Source organism: Salvia splendens, chromosome 5, assembly GCF_004379255.2.
Source record: "Salvia splendens isolate huo1 chromosome 5, SspV2, whole genome shotgun sequence".
Lineage (NCBI taxonomy): Eukaryota > Viridiplantae > Streptophyta > Magnoliopsida > Lamiales > Lamiaceae > Salvia > Salvia splendens.
The window spans coordinates 26,575,007-26,592,011 of record NC_056036.1 but is presented as its reverse complement, the minus strand read 5'-3'; the positions used below and the strand labels follow the sequence as shown (position 1 = coordinate 26,592,011).

The window sequence follows — 17,005 nt, the reverse complement described above, 5'->3', positions numbered from 1 at the left end:
AATACATGACAAGGAATGCGGCCGCAAACCAGGTCACTAGACCGGCCAGCCCGTACGCTAGCACACAGTCTACCATAGGTGTACACTAATCCAAGTAGGGTTTGCGGCCCTACGAGGACCCGAATTCGATTTATATAACAGTGGCAACAGCCACATCAGATAGGCACGTTAAAACAAATCACGGCATGATAATCGCTTAAAACCACCCTTATAGCTCCACAGTCATACGTAAAAGAGTTTTTTAATAAAAGAGAACCCACACATAGTGTAGGGTAGAAAAGTAGCCCACCTCGACCGTTTTGGTTTCAACTACTGCCTTTCCTTTGTTATCACGCTTCGCGCACGAGTTATCACCTTTAGATAATATATATATATAACTTATCAGTCACAACCATTGACTTAATATTATGCATGTCCCTATCGTTTTCCCTTTTCCCATCTTTGAACATCACATCACGTCATCACATATATCAATCATGTAATTCACTTATAGTAACATAGTGTTTTTGTAAAGATAGAAATCTGGCAGCACTGCGCAACCATTTTATAAAATTTACTAAAATTTCACCCAACTTCCGTTGGGGCTAAAATTTTACCACAAGGCATTTCATATCAAAATAACCATTTTAGGTCGGTCAAATTGAAAACGTAACCTACTGGTCGAGAAAACACTTTCTGCCAAAACTCCATCTTTCGTCCAAATGAGTTGAAATTCACACACAACACATAAAACATCATGAAGTTTACTCAGGAAAAAGAATCGGTTAAATCGGAGTTCATTTGGTCGGTCAAAAACGAGTCGGAACTTACTATTCGGAATCACAGTTCCTCATGCTTTTAGAAATTCGAATTAGGGTTTACCCCCACTTATTCAAAATCAACCTTTTCATGGTTTTAACATACAACCATGCTCAAAAGAGTCCTTATACTCATGCTTTCATAACATCATACATCATTCGCCATAGATTCATTAAATCATCAAACGATTCATTCAAAACGCAATCATATACTCAATCACAAATTCCCACCGATTAAAACCCTTAGATTTGAAATCCTACACCCACTAGATGCATGAGGGAACAAAAGAAGAGTTGGGATTGAGAGGAATGAAGAATAGAGTCCGATCTTTACCTCTCTTGGACGAAACAAACGGTAGGAACGAATAAAAGTCTTGATTCTTCAATAATCTCTTGGAAATTCGAAAGGATCTTGAGTAGAGTGGAAGAACAAGTGTGGGAGAGGTGGAGCAAGGGAGAATGGCGTGTTGAGAGACTAGGTTTAGGTTAGTATCTTATTTATAGGCTTGAAGAATATCCCATAATTAATTTGGAGAATAAATCAAATTAAAGATGAGAGATTGGATGGAGGGGAAATTGGCGTTAATTTGAGGGAAAATAAGGGAGAATATTTCGAAAATCATGGCTATTTAATTAGCCATGATTTAATTTAGTATTTTCACGGAGCAGAATAAAATAATACAGAGCAAGAAAATTAATAAAAATCCTCCCAAATAAGATGGAAATAGGCGTGTTATTCAATTCATCCCACAAGGTAGGGAAAGATTTGCTAGGATATTCCAATTAAAACATGGAAAGAAATAATTGAGGGATCAAAATAAATAATGAATAATTTCTTCTCCCACAAGCTAGGAGATTTCGAAATCTCCTTAGGAATAATAGTGGGGGCCGATTTTTCCTCAAGAAGGAAATAGGATAATTAGGCTTTGGATTTAATTGGATAATTATCTCCAAAACAAATAATTAAATCCAAGAAAATAGAATTCCTCTCCGGAAAATAGTAGTGGTCGAAATTTTCTCAATAAAAAGGCAAGGTAATTATTTATGATTCTATTTAAATCTCACACCCCAAAGATAATATAATTAACCGCAAAAAATATATTCCATTCCATATCAATTAGTTATAACCACGTCATAAAATCAACGGTTTTGACTTGGTCAAAACAAATTAGGTCACCAAAGTATACACATAATAAATTCGTCATTTAATTGCGGCAATCAAAGCAATAAATACAACGTCTTAGGGTTCGAAAATTAGGGTTCGAAAAGCGGGGCGTTACAAATACACCCAACCATTTTTTCTCACTCCTATTAAAATATTCATATTTCTTTCTCTCTCTATTTTAATACTTACACCTATATTTTTTCTCTCCAATTAAATACTTTAATCAATAACTCTTAAAATTTCATGCCGGCCAAGAAATGTGTCATCTTAGGGAGTACTACTCTACCAAATATTTATGCCTAGTAGATGTAGAGACCAACAAGATTATCTTTTCGTATAATATAACTCACCTACTTGCTAGTACCCATTTCCCCCTACTTCGAAAAGCGGGCGTTACAAATACACCCAACCATTTTTTCTCACTCCTATTAAAATATTCATATTTCTTTCTCTCTCTATTTTAATACTTACACCTATATTTTTTCTCTCCAATTAAATACTTTAATCAATAACTCTTAAAATTTCATGCCGTCCAAGAAATGTGTCATCTTAGGGAGTACTACTCTACCAAATATTTATGCCTAGTAGATGTAGAGACCAACAAGATTATCTTTTCGTATAATATAACTCACCTACTTGCTAGTACCCATTTCCCCCTACTAGTTATATTCAACTAAAAGTTCCTTTCTTAGCCTAGTCAACCAATATAAAGATTTCCATATTCCCACACAGAAAATCAAGTTTGTGGTAAGTAAACTATTTTCCACACTTAGAAAAATCAAACCACAATATAAAGATTTCCATATTTTCCGCCTCTATCCAGAGCAGTGCAACTGCTCCATCACATAATAAATAAATAAATAAAATTAAAAACTCATTTCCATGCCCAATACATATACAAATCTCACACCATCAGCGACACAATTCTTCCAACCACAAAATGGAACTTCAAAATCTTACTATCACACTTGTAATTATTCTTGTTTCCAACATTTTCACATGTGTTCAATCCCAGACAAGTGATCAAACCCTATGGGCCAAGCGCAACGAAACCGGAAAGGAAGTGATCACAGCCCTGCAATTCTACTTCCACGACGTCGTTAGCGGCCCGAACGCCACAGCTACTCGGATCGCCCAGGCTGCCGAAACCAACGCCTCGTCCACCCAGTTTGGTGGTCTATGGATGGTCGATGACCCATTGACCGAAGGGCCCGAGCCATCGTCCAAGCTCATCGGGCGGGCCCGGGGCCTATATGGGTCGGCCGGGCAGACCGACTTTGGGCTTATCATGGCCCTTAGCTATGTCTTTACTGATGGCGTCTATGATGGTAGCTCGTTTAGCCTTCTTAGTTTCAACCCGGTTATGAAATCTGGCCGGGAGATGGCCGTGGTCGGAGGCACCGGGCTTTTTCGGCTTGCCCGGGGATACGCGATTGCGAATACGTACCAAGCTAATGCTAGCGGAGATGCTATTGTTGGATACAATGTTACTATTATTACTTATGTTTAAGAGTTGATGATGACATGTTGTATCGTAATGGTTATTACATTTACTTGTTTCGTATAATTCGTTTTTTATGACAAGATATGTCTAGCTACTATTGGAATCGTAATTACTACTATGAAAAATTCTGATCTCGATTGACTTTAATGTTGGAGACTTGAATATGCATATGTTTTAATGAAAGTTTTTGAAAATTAATAAAATGTTCATTATTTAGTATATTATTACCAGCTATATATAGATGTTTAGGATGTTGGAGTATTACTTATGCACTCTATTATTATATTAAGTACTACTGCCTCTGTTTTATAGTAGTTGATGCGTTTCTTTTCGGTTTCTTTTCAGCACATAAATTAAGAAAAATGTTTGTAATGTATATTAAATAAAAGATAATAAAGTAGCAGAGAAGAAACAATAGAAATGATAAAGTAAGAGAGAATAACTCTACTATTATATATTGAACGCTCAAAATGGAAAAATGACTCTACTGCTATGAAATGAAAAGAATAATTAATTTGTTGATTTCCCATTTGGTGAGGCCAATTTTGTCGATACGAAATTCACACTTAAGTAAAAACATGCATTACATCCAATTTCTGATAACCAGTATTCAATGTACTTCATCTTGTCCAAAATTAATTTATTTTGTCATGATTCAGCAGGTTAACATCTCTTACCATATCAGTATAGACTCCCAACATATGAAATATATTAGTACTACTAATTAATTTCCATCTATGTAATGATTAATAACCACTACTTATATAGGTAGGTAGTTTCTTCTTTCAAATAATTCCAACTAAACTAATAAAAATATGACATGTCATCATAGCTCTCTATAAGAACTTCTCCACTTTTACCTATGGGGGTTGGTGGGCAACTTATCAATTTCTGATGAAAACATAAGATTTTTCAATATTCACACATCTACTTTGTCAAAAAATTCTAGAAGACTTTTCTTAACTAACTTATACGTCCAAGTTGAATTAGCTCAACAACTCGAGAAAAATATGTGTAAGCCCACCCAATCCCCCAAACAAACACTATATCCTAATCAACATTAAATTTGATACATTTCATCAAGAATCAAAACTATCATCCCCAAAAATGAAAATCCAAAATCAAATTTCATGTCTCATAATTCTTGCTTCAACCATAGCCTATTCGGCTCAAGCCCAAAGTAACGACCGATCGACATGGGCCAAGCGAGTTGACTCAGGCAATCAAGTGATCACAACTCTCCAATTCTATTTCCACGACAAACTCAGTGGGCAAATCCCAAGTGCAATCCAAATAGCTCAACCTTTACAAAGTGGCACCTCGCCCAATCTCTTCGGGAACCTCTTGATGATCGATGATGCGTTAACCGTTGGGCCTGACCCGTCTTCAAAGCTCGTGGGTCGTGCCCGGGGGATGTATGGGTCAGCCGGGCAGACCGAGATGAACTTAATCATGGCACTTAGCTACGTTTTCACTGATGGGATATATGATGGGAGCTCTTTGAGCCTTCTTAGTATCAATTCAGTGATGAATTCGCCGCGGGAGATGTCTGTTGTGGGTGGGACCGGGCTTTTCCGGCTGGCCCGCGGCTATGCCATCGCACAGACCTATTCGGCCAATGCTAGCGGCGACGCCATTGTTGGGTACAATGTTACTATTGCTACCAATATTTGAGAGCTTGATAGAAAAAAGTACAAAAATAACTCACTGATGGTTTTAGTAGTCAAGGCTGATTTTTCCTTTTGTTGAATTGAGTTTTTGGAAGAGTAATTCCATTCTATTCTCAATGTTTACTCATCTTCTATGGTCTTTGCGTTTCATTAGATAGGCAATATGCAATATTCATTGTCACACCATGGAAAGAAATACAACCTATTTGGTTAGTATTTAATCAAAATATGCTTTTGTTTATGTAAAATAAATTAAAGAATGGATTACGAAAATATGGACTTTGAACCGAAAACATCCTTGTGCATATCGTTGCGCCTTCCAATTCTTTGGAATTTACATAATACTCCTTGAGTCATTTCTCTTTTTGACTAAAAACAAAAATCTAATCACATCACTTTATTCTTACTTTTACTTTGCCCTCTCTCCTCTCTTTTTCTCTCTTACTTTATTCTCTCTTCTACTTTATTTTATTTTATTTTATTGAACTCACTAAAAACACAACTTTCTTAAATAACGTGCCGAAAAGAAACGCCTCAAGTAACATGTGACGGAGGGAGTATTCTATTTGTCACAATTTAGAAGTACCGATTTTCTATTTTAGTTCATCCCATATTAGGAGTTCACTCCTTTCCTAATTGATTATAGGTCCTACATTACATTAACCACATCCTATTTATAGTTTATTCTTATATTTTATTATAAAATTAATATTCAAAAATGAGACTCACATTTTATTTATTTTTTCACTAATTTTTATTTATATTTCTTCGATATGTAGTAGGACTCAATTATAACTCCTAATATAGAATGGAGAGAGTTTCATTTTTCTTATTCTGACATGTAAAAACAACCTTATTTTATTTACTCAAAAGTAATGTCACTAAAAAAAGTGAATCACAAAATATGTCACACAGTCCTTTCTAGGATTAATAAATGCGGGGATGTGACTAATAGGACTTTAAAAAAGGGAAATATTCAAGGGTTTCAATAATGAGTTTGACCAAAATATTTAATATTCACATGACGGGGGAAAATCAGAGAAATGCTTAGCATTTAAATCCAAGTCAACAGTTATCATAATTAATAATCCAAGAGTAAATGGGTTTCAAAACGTAATTGTGAAAAATAGTATTATCTCAGCGGAAGCGTTCAAGAGAAAGAGTGACGTCATGTATGAAGATACAACGTCACTTGAAATAATAACCAGCAAGACTTCAATTTAAGATCAACACCACCCAGCTCGTCGCCGCTCAACCCGCACATAGGAAAAACACATATAGGGCTTAGTACTATAAAATACTCAGTGGACTTATGTTGAAAACACAGTTATCAAAAATATTATATTTATCATGTCATTTTCAAGTAACCATCGGGGTTTAAGCTTTAGAAAGGCTCAATACACCAAAATATTCCATCGTTCAAAATTACGGCTGCGCAACCAATTTCCCATAGACATTTACCATATCTGCTCATACATGACTTTGAATGTGGCCACAAACCAAGTCACTAGACCGACCAACTCATGAGATGACACACGGTCTACCTTAGGTGTACACTAATCCAAGTAGGGTTTGCGGCCCTACAAGGATCTGAATTCAATTTAAATAATACATGGCAAAGCCAATTCAGATAGACACGTTAGAACCAAAATACTGCATGATAATCACAAAAACCAACCTCGAGTGCTTAGATCGAAATTATATTCTTTCCCGTGCGATCACGATTCACTTGCGAGATATCACCTTTGAATTTGAAACAATACATAGATCGACACAAGGAATCAAGTGAACAAATAAGATGCATGCATTCTAAGGATTTGATTATTTTATCGATAAGATTATAAATTTTTCCCAATTAGAAGATTAGGTATTTCGATTAATTTCGGTCGCCCAACGCATCGCAATGACACCGGCTGGCCACTCACGTTCCCAACAATTTTTGTGAAGAGATAGTTTATTCATGGGAATTTAAGTGATGACTCAAAGAAAAGGAAAAGTTTAAAAAAAAACTCCCTTCATTATAGTTAAAAAGTACTCCCTCCATCCCATATAAGATGTCACACTTATGGGATGGCACGAGATTTTAAGAGGTTTATTTTGTGTGTTAGGTGAAAAGAGAAAATATATTGTGAGAGAGAACTTTTTCTAAAATAGAAATGTGACATCTTTAGTGGGACAAGCTAAAAAGGAAACTTAGACATCTTTTATAGGACGGAGAGAGTATCAACCACTAAAATATTAAAGGAAAGACAATTAAGAATAAAATATTCCCTTTCCTCTCGCTCTCCCTCACTCTTCTTCCCCAATTTGCAAAACAACATTCCTAATTCACCTCTCTCCCTCTACTGTATTTCTCATAAAAGGACACACCCAAATTCCTCAAATTTGCAACACTCAAAATGAAGATAATAGAGGTACACACACTGAATCCCATCACTCTCTCCCTCGATTTTTCTCACAAATTGAACAAACCCAGACCCCTACTTAGCCGATGCGACATCGCCATTGGACAGACACCGTTGTTCGAGTCGCCAGCCTCGGTCAGCAGCACCGTCGTTCGCCTGGGTCCGAGAGCAGCCGCTGCTGTCCGGCCCATCACTCTATCGTAGCGTCAAGATCGGCAGCCCCGATTCCACACCGAAGTAGCACCGCAGATAAGTTATCACCTTAGGGGGTGTTTTGTAGGGGTAGATAAGAAAAGATAGTTGAGTTATCAGCCTTAAATGAGCGTTCGGTAGCCTAGACAAAATATAAGTGCGTCCCGTGTTAAATAGACGGTCTGATCAAAGCAAACAAAAAATAGCTATCTCATTATTATAAATAATAAGGAAAAAAATGGTGTGATTGTGTATCTCTCTTCCAATTTATGCTGTTGACTTTAATAGCTCTCTCTCTACTATCTCCCTCCCCCCACCACACCCCCAAAAAAAACCCCTACCACCCCCCCAAAAAAAAAAACCGCAGCCCCACCCCCACCCCCACCCCAACCTGCGACTCCCCAATTCAACCCAACCACCCCCCTCCTTTCTCTCTACTCTCTCTCCCCCCACCCAACCTGCTACTCCCTAATTCAACCCAACCCCCTCCCTCTCTGTCTCTACAACGCTGTCTCTCCCCTCTGCCTATCTCCCACCCCCTTACTGCTGTCACTAATCCCCCCTCACTCCTCTCTCTGTCCCCCACCCCCACCCCCCCAAAAAAACTAAATTGGCTAATTTAAAAATACAAGTAATAAATTTTGGAGTACAATTTGCATGAAAATTTGGTGGGAAACGGCGGAAATTATGTTGTTAATTAATAATTGAAAGAGAAATCATGTAGTGTATAAATATAAGAAGGGCATACACGTCTTTTCATACATGTAAACAAATCATCTCATTTCATATCTTAAGCTATCAAACACTAGGTAAAATTATGTTATCTTATAAAACTAAGACAAATCATCTCACTTTGAGTTAAGACATATAGCCTACCAAACACCCCCTTAGTTTCAATTAGAGGCTTGATTTACGTTTAGATCGATCCTTTACACCATTATACTAGCTAGTAGAAATGGGTTGAGGTTTTGATAAGAGAAGTTTATGCATAGTCCCAACGACACGACTAAGTCTAGGTATCCTCCTGGCCAGTTGAAGCATACCCAAGCACACTAAACCCAAGCACAAACTTTCTAAGCTTATCAAATGGCGCTGTTGCCGGTGATGGATGACGTTGTTGCATACATTTGTTGCATGATACTTTGGTGTATACATATTGTTAATAATTCCCTCTTCTTGTATTTTCTTAGTTTATGAGAAGAGGCTCGAATTTCGAGCATTGGATACTTGCACGAGGAAGAATATCAAGTTGGGTAAGAAGAGAGGTGACATAGCCCGTCACCACTAGTTTTGGACTGTCTACTGCCTTGCCTGTTGATCTATGCTCAAGCAGCGACGAGGACAGAGGGACACTGATAAAGAAGGAACCCGAGTCAACTACTGATTCAGAGGAAGAACCAACCAACATTGCTGACAACATTGAGCATGATCCAGAAATTGGGTCATTCAATGCTCATTCCGATGGCGAACCTCCTCAAGCTATCGTTGTTACCAGCTGGGCAAGCAACGTGTAATGTCAAGTTGCACGTCATTGCAGTTTTGACCTCTTTTCATGGGAAGAGCTATAAAGGCCCGTACGAGTTTCTACATGAATTTTGCAAAATCTGCACAACACAGAAATGGTCAGCAGGGTCAAGTGAGGATGATTATCGATTGAAGGGAAGGGAGAGGCCAAAATATAGATCTTGAGGCTGCCACCCAACTCCATCAGGACGTGGGTCGATTTCAAAATTGCCTTCTTAGATCAGTTCTTCGCATCCATTTAGACGAGTGTACTAAAGAATAAGATCTTAGGGGTTACGCAAGATTATGATGAAACCCTAAGTGAGGATTGGGCGAGGTATATGAGTCTGCTGGATGCATGCCCAAAGCATCGCATGTCGGAGGCGGAGATCTACTCCACTTCCTACGATGGAATGAACAAGGAAACCAAGGATTTGGCAAATTCATCTAGCGAAGGAGGTTTTCCGTACCTAAAAGTCAGCGAGGCCAAGGAGGTTATAGGGAAGCGACAACCCACGTGTGTCCCACACAAGGAGAGTGGTTGCAAGTATCTAAGTAGCCGAAAAAGATGATAAACTAGAGATGCGGATGGAGAAGTTGGAGTAGGCACTCTTGACAGCGATAGAGAAGAATGCACTATCTCTTCTGGATGAGAACAAGCAGATCACTTACCCAGGAAGCCAAGGCCCAAATTATGATAAGTAGGAGGATATAGATGGTGTTGGGCATTGGAACCCCAAAAGTAGTTGGAATCCTAGGAGATAAAGGAACACACTATGGAGAGAACAACTAAATTTTACATGGAGTGAGGGGAACCAGAATCAACCCAACCCATCTCAAAATACCTACCATGGCCCATCAACTCAAGACCACCAATCTACCTAGTCAGGAAGGAACCAACCACTTCAAGGCCAACACCATAACCAAAACCCACAAAATTCAAACCAAGGTCCTACCTATATACCTCTCCACCAAAGGAAATACCAAAATCATCCAAAGCAGAATACCCAACACTACCAAAACCACCCAAACCCCAATTAAACCAAAACCAGAACCAACAACACAACCCTAACCAATTCGATCAATATCCTCCATACCAAAATTAGCAGAATCATTCCTACCACCCGAATTCTCAAAATTAAGATCAACACACTAATGCCCATCATTACCCTCACCACCAGCTGAATCCCAACCACTTCCCGAACCAGAATAAGCAAGGGAGATCTATGGAAGAGATGATGGGGGAGTTACTAATTTCACAACAAAACATGAGGAGCGATTTTCAGTCTAAAAATGAGATGGTGCAGGGAATGCAAAATGCCCAGAGGGAGAATAAGGCAAACATAGACATGACGAACAAGAAACTGTCCTAGCTAGATAATTCCATGAGCGAGATGAAATGGGAATTCAGGGAGACTCCCGTCGACGGTGCATATACCAGAGAAAACAAACGTGAGTAAGATCACACTAAGGTCAGGCACATTGTACAAGGAGCCAGAGATGAAGGTTTCGCTGGGATGACCAAGCAAGATGGAAGGTACAAGTGACAGTTTAATTACGGGAAGTAACCATACAAGGTCTGGTGATACCATCTCGTCAAAGGATCTGAAGAATCCACTACCTCAGATAAAGGATCCTATTTTCCTAAAGGGAGAGCCGAGTGAAGTGAAGGATGGAGAAGACGGACTAGCCAAGAAAGGTTGGAGGCAATGGAGGAGAGTACAGTGGAAAACCCTAAAAGGGCGGATGAGGTAGTGAAGGAAGAGAAACCATTTCCATATCGTTTTGTAAAGAAAAGTAAGAAAGAAGATCCAATGGATTACCTGTCTATCTTTGGGAAGCTTGGCGTGACCATATCATTTCTCTAAACTGTGAAGCTACCTCCATTCGGTAAATTCATAAAAGAGCTAATAGTCGGGAAGGCGAAGGGGAATGATAAAATCGTAGTGAAAAGAATCGCTTCAGCTATTGCCCAAGAAAAGGTACCACCAAAGTGAGATGACCCAGGTGTGATTGTTAGGATCGAGCATGCTACTTGTGATTTAGGAGCATCTATAAATGTCATGCCATTGTCAGTTTATAACCGGTAAAAAGGGGTGAAGTTGACAAACACTAGGGTAAAAAGGGGTGAAGTTGACAAACACTACAGGTTTCTTATGAGCAAGCCGACTAAGAAGCCGCAGCATGATGGGATTACTGACCAGTAGATTGAAGAAGCCAATAAGGAATTTTGTCAAAAGCCTGAATTTGCTGGAGCCACTGGTGCTTGCCTACTGGTCGGTGTGAAGAAGCCTCCATATCTCGATGATCTAAAAAGGAAAAATGCAGAAAAAAATCCATTGCCTTCGGAAATATTACCGCCACAGGTTGAGCTGAAGAAGTTTCCATCTAATCTGAAGTATACCTTCATGGAAGAAGAGGATCGCTCCCCGTAATCATTAGTAGTAAGCTGACCAAGGAACAAGAGGTGATGTTGCTGACCACGCTGGGTAGGAACAAGAAAGCGATAGGATGGAGTCTAGCTGACATGGTAGAAATAAGCCCAGACATCTGCATGCACCATATTAGGCTAGAAGAAGGAGCTAAGGCACACAGAGACCCCCAACGAAAACTGAATTCAAACATGCGCGAGGAGGTTTTGAATGAGATCCTAAAGTTATTATCTCTAGGGATCATCTATTATGTCCTGTATAGCGAATGGGTGAGCCCAGTTCATATGGTCCCCAAGAAGTCAGAAACCAGGTGGTCACAAATGATAAAAACGAACTAGTACCTACTCGACTAGTTACAAGATGACGGATGTGCATTGATTATCGCAAGTTTAATGCCGCCAACCGAAAGGATCATTTTCCTATGCCCTTCAATGATCAGATTCTGGAGCGACTGGCTAGGGAACAATATTTCTGTTTTCTAGATGGAAATAGTTGGTAATTCAAGATTTATATATATCCTGAGGACCAGGATAAGACTACCTTCACCTGCCCGTTTGGCACTTATGCTTATAGAAGGATGTCGTTTGGGTTGTGTAACGCTCCCGAAACGTTTCATAGTTGCATGATGAATATATTTTCATATTTATTGGAAGAATGTAACGAGATCTCCATGAATGACTTCATACAGTTTATGGGGATTCATTCGATTTTTGCCTACACCATCTGGACGTTGTATTGGAGAGGTGCCAAGAGAACAACTTGGTCTAAAACTTTGAAAAATGTCACTTCATGGTTCCTGAAGGTATTGTTCTAGGCCATGTCGTAGCGAAAAGGGGGTTCCAAATTGATAAAGGGAAGGTGGAGGTAAATTCTAAATCGACATACCTGACTAACTAGAAGGAGATCGAAGTTTTCTAGGCCATGCAGGATTTTACCAAAAATTCATTAAGGATTTCGCCAAGGTCGCACAACCATTGAGTCGAATTCTTCAAAATAAAGTGGAGTTTATCTTCGAAGATGCATGCAATACAAATTTCCAATTGCTCAAGAACAAACTAGTGTCAGCCCCAATCATCTACGCACCCAACTGGGATTATCCATTTGAAGTGATGTGTCACACAAGCGACTACGTCGTGGGAGCTATGTGAGCTGCTACGCATCGAAAACCCATATTCAAGCCCATATGAATTATGACACCACGGAGAAAGGGATGCTGGATATCGTATATTCATTTGAGAAAATTCTGACAATACTTGTTGGGATCGATGGTGTGTTGCGATTGTTGAGATACAAGTCTTGCCGGACGAAATTACAATGGAAAATAAAGGAAATTACACGGAAAACTTGTGGAAAGAGGTAAGCCGAGTCGAGGAGTCCTCTTTCCGCAAGCCGAGATACGCCCCGGTAGTGCTCACGGTTTGGCGTGTCGTCCCCAAAGATAAAATGGCTTCGTCTCTGAAGTAGCAGCACCGCCAGCAGCAGAGCTCCAGCGAACGAGAGTGAGGAGGGGGGGCAGAGCTTCGACATGAAGTTTATGCAGAGAGGGAGAGAGCGTGTATGCAAAATGCGTAAGTATGTTATATGTAGAATGCAATGGATGCATGCCTATTTATAGGCCAAGTCCACCTGCAGGGCATTGATAGAGTCAACAGCCATTATGTGTTCCATGATGGCCTGACTGTAACCGCCGGGGGTTATTGAATGGTGCACTAGCCAGTGGGAGCTGAAGAGACACGACGCACCTGGACATGCTACACGATGGTATACACCATGGACCGACGGGGTCCATCGGGGACCTTTTGTCTCCCGTTATTTGTTGGGGTCCAGCGGGGACCTTTTGACTCCCGTTGTGAGTCAGGCTCCAGCAAGGACCTTTTGACTCTCGTTATGCGTCGGGGTCCATGACGTGGACCAGGACCCGTCGGGGATAGCGTGGAGTTTGGGTTGGTATAAAAAGAACAAGCGGGGCACGAACCACGCTCAATGACTAGCTCCAAAGAACAGCCCAAAGTCCACCAAAAGATTAATTGCCAAGATCAAAGATACAAGATCCAAGGCACAAGGCACAAGGCACAAGGCATCAGGACCCCGGTACCCGGGGCACGGGGCACGGGTCACAGGTCACGGGTCACGGGTCATGGGTCACAGGTCACGGTGCGCGGTGCACGGGTCACGGGTGGCGGCGGTGCGCGTGTGGGCTCTGTCACTCTTCTTATTCCACGATAATTATTACACATGATAATTCATGTGTAATAAATACTTCATCCGAGAATTTTATCATCCCCGATGTGGGATAATTAACACCTAGTTAATTAATCCCTTAGTCTTTTCACATAGCTCATTTCTGGCTTTATTATGACCAACTTTAATATATTATTTCTCACTCACCGGAAATCGGATTTGAGAAAATGAATATACTACGGTCATCTACTCGGAACGTAGATCGACGTTATTGCATTTAATTTCATAAAATTAAATGTCTTGTAACATTTATTATTAGTCAAAAACATTTGACCAAGCACGATTCTAACAATCCCCCACATGAGTGGAAATTGCCAAATGCATATGTATGAAGACTTAAATTGAACCCTCAAGAGGTATGTAAGCATAAGGATAGGTTGTGTTTGGCTTTGAACCATCCATAGTCAATACCATCGGATACACAGGCGGACTAGTAGCGCGATGCTTTGAACTATTCCTCGACGGCGTATACCGAGACAATGATGTTAACACTTAAACACCTCAACCTCATCCGTTCTCACGTTTTGTGTCCATTTCAGGCCTTGGACACCACTTTGGATTCATAAGTGTATTGTTTGAAGCGGCCCCACTTCACACTTACATAGGTGATTCCTCGTTAAGTATCCTGCCATACTTAGTCTCCTTGAGAACTTCTTTTCAACGAGATCCTTTAGGGATCATTAAAAGTCATAGACTTAACCTCACCACTAGGCAAGTTTTCCAACACTCTATTGTGCTCTAGGGAATAGATGTAGATGAGTGTTTCACACGAACTCTCATAGCTTAGTTTTTCCATTGAACCAAGTTCTTGGGATCTCCACTCATCATGGTTGGGTTACCACTATGACAATTCTTTAGGTTGTGGATTTCAAACCATTCCCTCTAGCAATTTATTCATTTGATCACGATATAACCCTTTGGTTAGCGGATCCGCTAGATTATCCAATGACTTCACGTAGTCAATTGTAATATCCCCTGTTATGATCAAATGTCTCACGGTATTATGTCGTCGACGAATGTGTCGAGACTTACCATTGTACAAGCCACTGTTTGCCCTCCCAATAGCGGCTTCGCTATCACAGTGAATTAACACTGGAGGCATGGGCTTTGACCAACATGGAATATCTTCAAGGAAGTTTTTAAGCCATTCGGCTTCTTCCGCGGCTTTATCTAAAGCTATGAATTCAGATTCCATAGTGGATCGGGCTATACATGTCTGTTTCGTGGATTTCAACGAGACAGCACCACCCCTAATAGTAAAGACATATCCATTTGTTGAAAGTGAGTCTTTGTTATCGGATATCCAATTTGCATCGCAGTACCCTTCAAGTATCGGGGGTATCTCGAAAAGTGTAGCCCATGATTTTGAGTATACTTGAGATATCTCAAAACTCTTACAAGAGCTTTCCAATGCTCTTTACTTGAATTGCTCGTATAGCGGCTCAACTTGTTCACGGCGCAAGCAATATCAGGTCGAGTGCAATTAGTAAGATACATAATGCATCCAATGACCCGTGCATAATCTTCTTGTGCAACGGGCTCACCCCTGTTCTTTGCTCAAGTGAACATTGAGCTCTATAGGCGTCTTAGCCGGGATGCCATCATAGGCGTTGAACCTCTTTAATACTTTATCAACATAATGAGATTGTGTTAATGTGATTCCTTCGGATGTTCTTAGAATTTTCATTCCAAGTATTACATCGGCTAGACCCATATCCTTCATGTCGAAGTTCCTCTTCAACATGGTCTTCGTGTCGTTAATCACTTGGGTGTTACTACCCATGATTAACATCTCATCAACGTAGAGACACACTATAACGTATCCATTATCAGTGTTCTTAATGTAGACACATTTGTCACATTCGTTGATTTTAAATCCATTTGATAACCTCACGTTATCGAATTTCAAGTGCCACTGCAACGGCGCTTGTTTCAATCCATAGAGGGATTTAACCAGCTTGCATACCTTTTTCTCTTGTCCAGGTACTACAAAACCTTCAGGTTGTTCCATATAGATTTCATCTTCAAGGTCACCATTTAGAAACGCAGTCTTGACATCCATTTGATGAATCTCAAGATTGTGTACAGCAGCAATCGCGAGAAGCACTCGAATTGATGTAAACCTTGTTACAGGTGAGTAGGTATCGAAGAAATCGTACCCTTCCTTTTGCTTAAAGCCTTTGACTACCAGTCTAGCTTAGTCTAGCTTTATACTTGTCCACTGTTCCATCGGCCTTAAACTTTCTTTTAAGGACCCATTTGCATCCTAAAGGTTTAGCACCTTCAGGTAGATCAACCAACACCCACGCGTGGTTTAGCAAACTGAATCAATTTCGCTTTGAACAGCTTCTTTCCTATGCAACCTGTCTGGGCCAGCAAAGGCTACTTTTATTGATGTTGGCTCTTCATCCAACATAAATGCAATATAGTCAGGACCAAATGTCTTTGGTGTTCTGACCTGCTACCACGTCTTGGTACCGCATCGTTTGGATCAGGCCTTGTTCGCTTGCGGATTCTGGCTCTTCATCCACTAATTTAGAACTAGTGGTTTCATCCTCAATTTTCGTCTCAGAATTGGGTGAAATATTTTCCTTGTCTTTGTGAGGAAATATATTTTCAAAAAATACAACATTTCTTGACTCGATTGTTGTTCCCACGGTCACAGTCTGTATTTCAGACTTGTGGACAACAAACCGATATGCACTACTATTAAGTGCATACCCAATAAAGATACAATCAATCGTTTTAGGACCGATTGTAACTTCTTTGGGCGGAGGAACCATTACCTTAGCCAAACACCCCCACACTTTGAGGTATTTGTAGGATGACTTCCTTCCCTTCCATAGCTCATAAGGAGTAACGTCCTTACCTTTGCGTGAGATTTTGTTTAGGATGTAGTTGGCTGTCAAAATAGCTTCCCCCCACATATTCTGGGGCATCCCTGAACTGATTAGTAACGCATTCATCATCTATTTGAGAATTTGATTCTTGCGTTCTGCAATACCATTAGATTGTGGTGAATATGGTGCTGTCGTTTGGTGAATTTTACCACTTGTGTTGCATAATTCCTCAAACGAGGATACGTATTCACCCCCT

At 40.0% G+C, this 17,005-nt stretch overlaps 2 protein-coding genes across 2 annotated transcripts; both read left to right on the top strand.

Annotated features, from left to right (window-relative positions):
- Positions 1-2,795: 2,795 nt before the first annotated feature.
- LOC121803196 (dirigent protein 23-like) lies at positions 2,796-3,613 on the top strand. The gene has a single exon (XM_042202894.1). It carries the CDS (start codon positions 2,903-2,905, stop codon positions 3,470-3,472), a length of 570 nt encoding a protein of 189 aa, XP_042058828.1. The 5' UTR covers positions 2,796-2,902; the 3' UTR covers positions 3,473-3,613.
- Positions 3,614-4,362: 749 nt separating this feature from the next.
- LOC121803243 (dirigent protein 23-like) lies at positions 4,363-5,244 on the top strand. Its single transcript, XM_042202927.1, has one exon. It carries the CDS (start codon positions 4,574-4,576, stop codon positions 5,138-5,140), a length of 567 nt encoding a protein of 188 aa, XP_042058861.1. The 5' UTR covers positions 4,363-4,573; the 3' UTR covers positions 5,141-5,244.
- The last annotated feature ends 11,761 nt before the right edge of the window (positions 5,245-17,005 follow it).